Source organism: Solanum tuberosum, unplaced genomic scaffold (assembly GCF_000226075.1).
Source record: "Solanum tuberosum cultivar DM 1-3 516 R44 unplaced genomic scaffold, SolTub_3.0 scf00175, whole genome shotgun sequence".
NCBI classification, from domain to species: domain Eukaryota; kingdom Viridiplantae; phylum Streptophyta; class Magnoliopsida; order Solanales; family Solanaceae; genus Solanum; species Solanum tuberosum.
Genome location: NW_006239098.1, coordinates 941,363 through 952,696, shown reverse-complemented (window position 1 = coordinate 952,696; position 11,334 = coordinate 941,363). Strand labels below are relative to the sequence as shown.

The 11,334-nt window shown below is 33.9% G+C and overlaps 1 protein-coding gene across 2 annotated transcripts in view; it reads left to right on the top strand.

The window, feature by feature from the left end:
- Positions 1–3,771: 3,771 nt before the first annotated feature.
- LOC102578235 (FRIGIDA-like protein 5) overlaps positions 3,772–11,334 on the top strand; it is a 15,340-nt gene continuing 7,777 nt past the window's right edge. The window contains exons 1-2 of one of the 2 annotated variants that reach the window (XM_006354245.2): positions 3,772–3,927; positions 5,691–7,085. In XM_006354245.2, coding sequence (XP_006354307.1) covers positions 5,777–7,085 — 1,309 coding nt within the window. In that variant the 5' untranslated portion in view covers positions 3,772–3,927; positions 5,691–5,776. Of the gene's footprint in view, positions 3,928–4,350; positions 4,464–5,690; positions 7,086–11,334 lie in introns of those variants that run through there. The other variant, XM_015311778.1, reaches the window with a different exon arrangement.

The window sequence follows — 11,334 nt, the reverse complement described above, 5'->3', positions numbered from 1 at the left end:
GGGTCCAAAATTGACCAATTAATTAACGGTTTTGAATTTAACTTATCTAAGTATTTTTTTTAAATACATGGCGCTTAACTATTGGTCAGAATTGTGACAAGGTTGGGTCGTGATGGGGAGGTATCCAAACAATAAGTTGAAAACTCTTAGAAAGCAACTACATGGTAACAAAAATCTCATCATTAATACATGAAACACACAAAAAGGATTTTGAGAACAACAAGACAAAGGATGGAAGTTCTCATAAAAAAAAAAGAACAACTCAGAGCAAGGGAGATAAGATAAAATATCACCATAAGTAAAAACAAATAAGCTTGAAAAAATGAGAAAGGGAGAAAATAAAGCGGAAAAGGGCCTAAAATACCCTCGAAGTATTGGAAATGGTACAAAACTACCCTCCATCCATCTATTGGCTCAAAAATACCCTTGTCATCCACCTTTGGGTTCAAAATTGACCAATTATTTAATGGTTTTAAATTTAACTTATCTAAATATTTTTTTTAAATACATGGCGCTTAACTATTGGTTATAATTTAATTAATTAATATAATTTATAAACCCACCCATTACCAATTAAACCCACCCAAACCCGACCCAAATCCACATATTAAACAAAACCCTGGACCCTTCCTTTCCAACTTGTCTTCTTCTCGGTCAATTTCTCCTAGATTTATAACTTATTAATATGTGCTTCGTCATATCTTTTGTTTCTGTCATGGTCTTCATCATGCTCTCTTAGTACCAATACATGTGCTCTGGAGAAAATTTAAGTCCCCTGGGTAACATAAATCTAATATCTTGTGTGCTACTCTGTTTACATAATTTTGTATCAAACACGGCAATCAGCAAAAATGGTAAGCCCACAAACACAACAATCTCCAAACACATGACATTTTATAGAAGTTGGAAGACAACGTTGGAAAGGAAGGGTTCATGGTTTTGTTTATAGGTGGATTTGAGGCGGGTTTAATCAGTAGTGGGTAGGCAATGGATGGGTTTATAAATTATTTTATAACCAATAGTTGAGCATCACGTATTTAAAAAATATTTAAATAGTTTAAATTTAAAATCATTAAATAATTAAGTGGTCAATTTTGGACCCAAAGGTGGATGTCAAGGATATTTTGGAGCCAATAGGGTATTTAGGCCATTTTACTATAACTGAGTCCATTATAGTATGAAAATCCTCAGAAGCATACAACAATGTATTAGAAGATAACAAGGATGAAGAAGAGAACGATCATAAAAAGAATTTGAGAAAAATGATGAGATCATTAAAATTGATACACCGTCTAAAACATCATAAGAAGAAAACAATGAGGGAGTCATAGAAACCGAGGAGAAACACATTAGAGTAGAAATTAATCCACTACATATTATGACTATATTGAAGTGGAGGTGGTGGAGAAGAGTAAAGTCTCACTACGACTATAAATACGATGCTTCTTAAAAAATAACCCAAACATTTTAATTCAACTTTAATTTGTAGCTTTATCTCTTTCTATCTTTGATTTAGAATTATTTTAGTTCATAGTTTATCCAAATTCATAAGAAATTTATATATAAAATAGAAATTTATTCGAATTGAATTTTTAGATTATTTATTCTGCGAAAGATTTATGCTAAATGTAATAATAAACCTAAAATAGAAAATGTGATGTGACAACTTTTTTTGTCCAATATTGAAATTTATATATTTTTATCATATTTTCGACATTTGTTCTTATATTTTTATTAAAATAATTGCTCAAAAATAATGTTATTCTTCCAAAAAAAAATATGCCTCTAATTTTATTTAGTCTTTGGAGTTTTTTTTTTCTTTCTAATTTCAATATATATATATATATTATCTTGTTAGACATAATTTTCTTTTAGGAGAAAAGAAGTACCTGGAGAAGTTGTTGAAGATTACTGGTGTATTAAGTTAAATTTATACAATATAAGCTTTGAGGTATGGCAACAAACAATGAACTCCTCCGCTTATGAGTCGTTTGATTTGAATTCAAGTTATGGTGAGATCGATGAAGATAAGATAAGTTATATTAGGATTAGTTATAGTGCGATAAGTTATGTTGAGATTATTTCTTATTGAGTGTTTGATTTGTTGTATTCGAAATAATATGAATTATAAATTTTAAGAGCAAGTTATTTGTTTACAAAATTACCATTCATGAAGGTGAAAAGTTATGCATAAAAAGGGTTTTATAAGTTATTTTGGATTTATTATACAACAAAGGGGGGATGGATAACTTATTACGGTACTAATTATTAATCCCAGAATAAGTTATTTCGGTCTCGCCAACCAAACAACAAATTGAGCAGCATTATAATTTAATCCCAAAACTTTAACTAAAAGGAACAACATGAGACACTTATCAGTTATTCGTATTGTCATTACTCTAACACCAAATTACCCCAAAAAGGTTGAGAGAACGCCCGTAAAGAAAAAAGCGAGTTACGACGCACAACTTCAGTAGGGCTTGCATTGCATGATATTTTTTTGTAAAAAAATTAATTGATGTGGAAAAAAGCAAAATTAGGGATGAGATGACAAATTTAGAAATTAATTTAATAAAAGAAATGAAAATTTAGATAGTGAATGCCTACTCAAATAAAAATGGCCAAATCCATCGGTGGCCACCTAAAATTGGCCCCAATTTTCATTTAGACACTTTAACTAGATTTTGTTCATTTTAGACACCTCATGTCATGTCCTATTGTGTCATTTTGACACATTTTGCTGAGTTGGCATATTGCGTGCGTTACACTGTTTTTGAGCGCGTGAAAAGTTTAAATATTGTACATTTTTACTTTTTGTTTGTTTCTTCTTCCTTCTCTCTCCTACCGACACCTCCTCCATCATCCACCACCGTATCCAACCTTCTCCCCCTAACTTTCTCACCATTCGATTGTCATAAACCTTGCTGAAATTATTCAAAAACTTCATCGAAGAAGAAAAAGACTGGATTAGGCCGTGAATCTGGAGGTTTTGATGGTGGTGCATATCTTTTTATTTCTCACACCTAGTCATAATAATCTTCTAAGATCCCTTTCCTTTTCTATCCTTCAATATGCAAAAAATCCTCTGTACTGCAATTTTACCTCTAGGAAAGCAAAAATTATCTGGTCAAACTTTAAGCCTGATAATTTTGACTATTTCGTCAAAAAGAAAAAGATGAAATCTCGTTGAAAGTAATTACTCAATGGAGAACAATTACAATAATCAATTAGGGGAGAATTTAGGTCAAAAAGGTCACTTCTTTTATGGGGGAAGTTAAGTTCTTAGTGCATCCCCAAATTCATTTATTTGTGAAAGAGATAGAAGCAGAGGTGGAGATTGTTATGACCTGATGATAGTGAAAATAGATGGAGGAAGTACTTTTCATTCCGTTAATGTTCCATAATTTTATCAAATTTGAAAAGGATGTTCATGGTGGTCAGAGGAGGAGAGATGGAGATGGTGAGAAAGAAAGTGGCTTTTTAAGTAAATAACTAATTAGTTTTAAAAATATGTTTTATTTGTAATACATTTATTGTTAATTATTTTTGGTTATATATGCCATATGTCTTCGGTTAATTCGTTGCTTTGACACATCATCGACGAGTGTGTTACACTCTCCTTAGCGTTTTTGCTGATTGTAAAAAGAGTGTCAAAATGACACAGTGATCATCTACACAAGGTGTTTAAAATGAACAAAGGCTGATTAAGGTGTCTAAATAAAAGTTTGTGACAACTTTAGGTGGCTATCGATGAGTTCCACCAATAAAAAAAGGGGAAAGTTCACATGGTCAACGTTTACTCAGCAATCCTACTGGCAGGAAAATTTCAATTTTTAAAGCCAACATCTCCCTCCCTAACACACACCTCTTTTGCACCACTGTTCCGGCCATTCCCCTCTGTCTCACCATTTCGCAAACGATTTCCAGGTATTGATTGGTCTACTCTTTCTCTTAGCCATGACCCTTCTCCCTTATCGTTATTGTATTGGGACATGTTTGGAACTTAGAGTGTGTTTGGTACCAAGGTTTTTCAATTTTTTCAGGTTCGATTGGTCAAAATGTTTCTTTAATTCCTTAAAAATGAGTTCTTTAATCGAAGTAGGGAAAACAAGTTATATAAGCTTGATTGCAAGTTCATTTATGTCTTTCCTAACCCAACCCTTGACCACCCCCAAACCACCACTCTCCACCCCATCTCCACATAGTATTTTACTAGATTACATATAAATGCTCTTGAAATAATATTGTTTTGCTTTACTTACTTAACACTTGAAAATAAGTAAGAAAACCACCCATTTTTCAACAAAATATTTTCTAGGAAAATATTTTTCGTTCGTACCAAACACCCTAGCGGATGTGTTGTTGTTATTAGGTTTCTGAAAGAATGAACAATAGCTCTTAAAAAAATTGGGAGGGTACATGACAATTTTCAGAGGCTACATTTGCAATGTTATGCACCTAAGGTATTTGATGAATTGCCTCTTAATTTGCTAAATGTTGTACGTCTGAAACTAAATGGGGGTTGAGTTACCATGACTTATGAGTTCTTGGATGCTTGCCCCTAACTGACAGTTTGAGGGAGACCTTATAATCTTAATGAAATTATTTTATACTACTTGTTCTACTATTTTCGTGCATTGGTGACAAAGCACAATTTTGAATGTGGGGGTGGAGAATTTGATTCCCTTTGTTTTCTATAAGGTTGCTCGAGCTTATTTTTGCAATTTTGCATTTTCTTTGTGCTTTTACATTTTGTATATCATAGCTGATTTTTTTTTTCCTTTTAGTAAGTATTATATAGCAGTTAGGTTTCTTGAGTTTCTTCAAGTCATGGTTCTTTCCCCAAGCATGCCTTTTATTTTCAAACATGTATTTTTAAGAATTAATTAGTAAAACAACACCATACCCTGTATAATCCCACAAAGTGTGGTCTGGGGCGCAGACCTTACCTCTACCTCAAAGATAGTTAGGAATTAATTAGTAGTGAGTAAATAAAAGAGAAGTTTTGGTGTCAAATTATGCTCCCTGCTCATGACTTGTTTGATACCCGCAAACTTTTTTTTAATCAAGAAACTACAGAAATAATGAACCAGATTTGAATTTGGCCTAACATATATATCGTGAGCAGGGGCTGGCTCTTGCATATAAGTTGAATGAACTCCCCATGGATTTTTGTGTTAAATTGAGAAAAATGATCTTGTTAGTGACGCTTAGGCTCACCGCTCAAGTTTTGAATCCTTGCTCACTGATCTTTTGTATCAAGTGATATTTTCTCAGTTGTTCTTGTTAGGATTAGGAATTAATCCATCCTGAATAATTCATGTGCCAACTGTTGATACAAAAGTAAAGCACGATTTTAATCTCTAGAATTTGAACAAAACTTGAAAACTCAGCAATTGAACAACCAATGCTTCTGGCCTCGACCGAGTAATCTCAAAATTAGACAGTAACCTGTCAGTTAAATTTTGTTAAGAACCGAAAATGTAGCTGCATATTTGAGTACTAGGGTTCTCCATCAAAATTGAGACAGCTTTCCGGAATGCAGGTTTTTCTGGAGATGGGTATTCACTCCCTGGTTACTTACTTTGTCCTCTTAGCTTTCACTCCTGGCCTTTTCTCTTACTCCATTGCATTTCCCTTGTTATTTCATGTGCTTTACCTCTTATCATTTTCTTAACGTTGCTTTATAGGTTCAAGAAAAAACTTGTGGGTGAAGCCTGGTTTGTCTCATTTGCTTGCTCTTCTTAATATTCTATAAGCGAATAAAACGCTGTTTATGGCTGTACTGGAGAAGATATCCGAGGTTATGCAAAAAAATGAGTTGGTGAAGAAGGGTATAAGAAAATCAATGTTGATGTTAATGCAGGAATGGAAGAGTTTTGAAGAGGATTCTGACTTGACCACAAAATGTTTCCAACAATGCTTCAATGAACTGGAGGTCAGGGAGAAGCACTTGAGTTCAGTACAAGAATCAGTGGTTGATAGTTCTCAGAAACTTAACTTGATCAGGGAATCTGTGGAGCAGAAACGGAAAGAAGTTGAGGGAAAAATGGAAGAATTTTGTGCATTTCGAGACAGAGAAATCAGGGATTTGGAACGCAAATGGAAAGACTTCATTTTGGCCAAACAGGAGTTTGATGAAACTGTGAAATTGAGAGAGAAGAAGCTGAATGAGCAAGAGAAGATGGGGGAACGCCTTTTGGGCAAAATAAAATTTGAGCATAAGCAGCTGGAGAATAAACTTGAACTCCAGGAGCTGAAGTCTAATTTACTCAAGGAAAGACTCCAATTAAGGGAGGGAAATAGGCAACTGTCAGAAGAACTTGATTCTATGAAGAAGAAACTGGATTTGGTCAATGGTGAGCTTCAACAAGAAAAGGAAAAAACCCAAACAGAACAAGGATTATTCAAGAAAAGAATGAAAGAAATAGCACTTAATGAAATACAGGTTGAGGTAATGGAAGATCGGTTTAAATTTAAAGTGCTTGAGGAAACAAAGAAGCAACTGAAAACTATTGGTAATGCCCCTGAGAAGACTGAGGCTATTGACAATGTAGAAGTGGATAGAGTTTATACTACCTCTACTGATTCTGCTGATATAAAACTTGTTCTGACAATGGATGGGAAGGCTTTACAGATATTCTTAAATGAGCACGAGAAGAAGCCAGATTCAATGTCTGATGATGTTTTTAGGTCCCTTCATTTGTCTCGCAACCCTGCAATGTTGGTGCTTGATGCAATGGAAGGGTTCTATCCTCCCCACTTGACGATGATGAAGGGAGATACAGAGTTTGAGGGCACTGTTGTCAGGAAGACCTGCATTCTTGTGTTAGAGCAGTTAATTAGATTCTCACCGAAGATTCAACCTACTGTCCGTAAGAGAGCAATGAAACTAGCAAGTGAGTGGAAGTTTAAAATGACTGGGGATCAATTGGAGATCTTGGGTTTCTTGTATCTGTTGGCTTCTTATAATCTGGCATCTGATTTTGATGCGGATGAGCTTCTGAACCTGCTGGCTGTCGTAGCTGAGCATAACAAGTCATCAGAGTTGTGTGATCTTCTTGGTTTGACCAAGAAGATCCCTTGTAAGTATAGATTATATTCATATGTTATTCTTTTTGTAGCATTCCCTCTGCATATTCTCTTGCCAAACCTAGGCTTACCCCTAGGTAAGAAAATTTCTGTATTGCCGATTATGCATCTTTGTTCACATAAATACAGGAAATATGGTGAAAGGATAAGGTCTTGTACTTAATCAGATGGATATTGATGATCAATTAGATTTTGTCTCGGCAATATCAAGCACATAGCTATTGATGCAACCGGTAGTTGCATTACTAGCATCCATCAGTTTCAATTATTTTTTGTTTGTTTGTATTACTAGCATCTAAGGCTGACTTGATTTGCAGCTTAAACTCTTGAGTGAAAAGTATGTCTTTTCAAAACTAACTGAAAAAAATAAGTCCTTCATTATAAGTATCTGATGGCTGGTAAATAAATGCATGAGAAGAGATGAGACTGGTTGATTATTTATTTGTCCTCATAACAAAAATATAATTTAAAAAGTAACAGGTTAATTTGTAATAGAAGATTGACTGATGAATTCATGTAAAAAAGATAGAACTGTAAAATAGATTCATAAAATGAAAGAAAAGTAAACATAGACAAGTATACAAGGCTCTTTTGTCTTTGTAGGTTCTTTTTGGTGGACTCCGAGTTAAATATTTTGCAGCTAAATTCACCAAAAGAAAAAGAAACAAGAATACTTTGCAACAACACTGATTGAACTGTAATGCAAGATAATGAACAGAATTGAAGTGCTTAATTCTAATTGATTGTTAATCACAAATTGTATTCTATTTGATTCTTGATGTCGAGCCAGTAATAATGGTACATTGAAGGGTTTTGAGTTTTAGGTGGCATGTTATTCTGTTGAGGATTATGGATTGTGTGATAACTGGTTCGACAAACAGATTGAATAAACCAACTAATTAAATTTTAGACATGTTCAATAACATATAAGGAAAATCATGCATGAGTAAAATGGTCACATAAAATGTTTTAGAAATTTTAAGTGGAACGAACTTTTTTGTGTTTGAAGATTGATTACCAACAACGACAACACATACCTAGTGAAATCCCACACATGGGGTTTGGGAAGGGTAGAGTGTATCAAATCTTACCACTACCTCATGGAGGTAGATAAGCTGTTTCCGAAAGACCCTCGGCTCAAGTGCAGTAAATCCAAGTACAAAGAACAAGAAAACAGTGGAAAAAACATAGCAACTAACGAGGGAAGTAGAGCAAATCTTACAAGAAAGGAACAAGAACAACAAAATAGTGAGATAATCGAAACACGATAAGCAACAAATATTGATAGATATCAAAAGCAAGAACTACAATAATACAACTAGTGCAACGACAAACACCAACAAGCCTAAACCCTCGGAAAGCAAGACAACACTCCACTACCTACTAACCTTCTACCCTATTATACGGCCTCTACATACTCCTATCTAAGATCATATCCTTGGTAACCTGAAGTTGTGTCATTACTGTCTAATAACCTCTTCCCAATACTTCTTCGGCCTACCTCTACCTCTACCTCTCCTCGTACCTACTAGGATTACCAGAGATTCAAAAACTAAACATAAATAAATAAACAAAAGAAAAGAAAAGAAAATCTTCTAATCCCCACAGGAAGTGGTTAATATATAAGCTAAATTGTTTGCATAAATATTAAAAAGTAATTTTATAATCAAAAACATTTTTCCACCTAAAAAAACGTATTTTGTAAATCACCTTGCAGTAACCATCTTTGTGTCATCTTTTCTTCTTCTAAGTGTCTTATCTAATCAGCGCGGGAAGGATTGTTTGCTGGTTGGGAAAGCTTAATTATATGGATATTAGATATTCCATTTCTTCAGCTACTTCATTAGGATAAGGGATGAGACCCGCCATCGCCTGAGACATCTATATGAGCATAAAATATTAGAATTTAGCAACAATATTTTGTACAATACATAAACAATTTAAGTAAGTGTACATATAATATACCTTAGTTTAAATTTTAAACAGATTATCTGGCAATGGGATTAACATCTTTTCAATTTCATATAAACTTGAAAGAGGATTACTCAAGTTTAATTAAGTAGTATAATTAAGATAATACATGCTAAATAATTCCTACTTTATCAAAAAAAAAATGTATTTATTGTTTTCTGCACTGAAGGACTTTGGTGTCTTAAATTGTCAAGTGACAAAAGTTTCAGATATTAGATTTTATTTTTGCAGCCACCACTGGGGCTACTACAGTACAGTGTAGATCAAAGAATTTCTGGTTGGTTACGTTCTGAAGGGTCAAGATTAGGAATTGAACGGATGGGCCAAAGTTACTGGGTTGGAACAAGTAAATTCTCTCTCAGGTACCGTCTTCAAATAGGAATAGGATTGCAAATGGCCTTCGAAAATGGTGTGGGGAATTAAATCACTGTACAAGGTGTTCTTCTTTTGCTGTGTAATGGTTCGCGAAGCTTAGAAATATACAAAGAAGAGGAATGCAGATCTGTGGTAGATGCTACATGTGTTTAAAGGAAGCTGACGATCATCTTAGCCTTTTCCGTCATTGCCCTGTGGCAAGACTTCTATAGGATATATTATGCATTTTTCACATTAAATGTGTGATGTCAAAGAACATAAAGTGTTACTTGAATGGCTACAGTATCAGGAAATATCTAAGGCAGATATGGAGAACTATAAAAACTTGTAAATGTTTGATTATATGAAAAGTGAAGAAGCAGATTTTCTTTGGGGGAAGGAACACGTCTATGTTTATGTTGAAGTTCATGTCTTACTTTTCCCATTTAAAAAGTATGTTACTTAGTTGGCCTTCTGGTTTAATTTATAGATTGTATTATAAACAAAATATGAAGGACTTTGTTAGGTCATTAGAAAACTGTGATGATTGTAAAGGAATGATTTTGCATTGTCCATCGCTAATTAATTCTTGGCATTTGATTAATAAAAAAACTTTTGCTACTAGTCTGAAGAAAAAAGATAGTAGACCTTAATTTTCAGTTTGATCAAATAGTCTGATGTTACGTATCTGATTACAAGAGCATAGGGTAACCAAGGTATGCATTGCGTTCGTTTGTGAAACTTCACTATTTTGGTACAGCTTGCATTACTCTGTAACACCAAAAGGGAGGGTAGAATGCAGATATTCATGTAAATTTTGTGTGCAAACTGCCATAGTGGGAGTGTGGTGAGGTTTCTTTTACTATCAGCATTGATCTGGGGTCACTAAACCTTGTTCCAAAATGGCAAGGAACTAATAGAATATGTTGTGACTGGGAAAAAGAAATGGCTTGTCTTAATAGAAAAAAGAAAGGAATGGTTTGTCCAAGATTTGACTTTAAGTGGCCAATTCTTCTGGAGGTGTTGAATTCTCTTAACATCACATTTTTATCATCTTCAAACAATAGATGCCTTATTTGGAAAATATTGAGAAACTTGATCAAATACGTTTCCTTACATTTCTCGGCATTCTCAACTATTTTATGGCTGCATTGTGGATATTCGTAGAATGGTATGTTGTCAGGTGATAGATTAAATGTGAGTAGGTTTCTGTCATTCCATTTATTCAAAGTCAGAAAGGATTTTGACAATGAAATCTGTGAGAAATATAGGAGAAGAATATTATTGAATTGTTGTCGTTTTTACATTATTACATTGAGACCCTATTTATAGACACTAGAATACAATCCTTTACCAAGTAGGATACTATTTGCTATTCCTATTTCTATTTGTATTCCTATTCCTATTTTAAATAGGATTGTATAAACCTATTCCTATTCTAGTAGTATTGTATAAACCTATTCCTATTCTAATAGGATTGTATATACCTATTCATGTTCTAACACTCCTCCTCAAGCTAGTGCATATAATTCATGTACCTAGCTTGTTACAAATGTAAGTAATACGAGGACCGATGAGGGGCTTAGTGAGTTATGTGCAAGTTCATTAGTCGACTTCACAAAATTGACAGTCAATCTCAATGTGCTTGTCTTCTCATTAAATACTCTATTTGTTGCATAATGTCAGTCAATCTCAATGTGTTTAATCTTCTCATGAAATATTGAATTTCATGCATAATGTCGATAAAACATAGAGTGATAAAATTACAGTGTTGAACTTCCCAAACCAAACTTGTAAAGACTGTTTTAGACCATAGAGTGACTTACGTAATCAACATACAAGGCTATTAAACTCCCCCTGAGCAACAAAATTAGGTGGTTGCTCCATATAGACTTCTTCACAATGCAACGGTCGCCG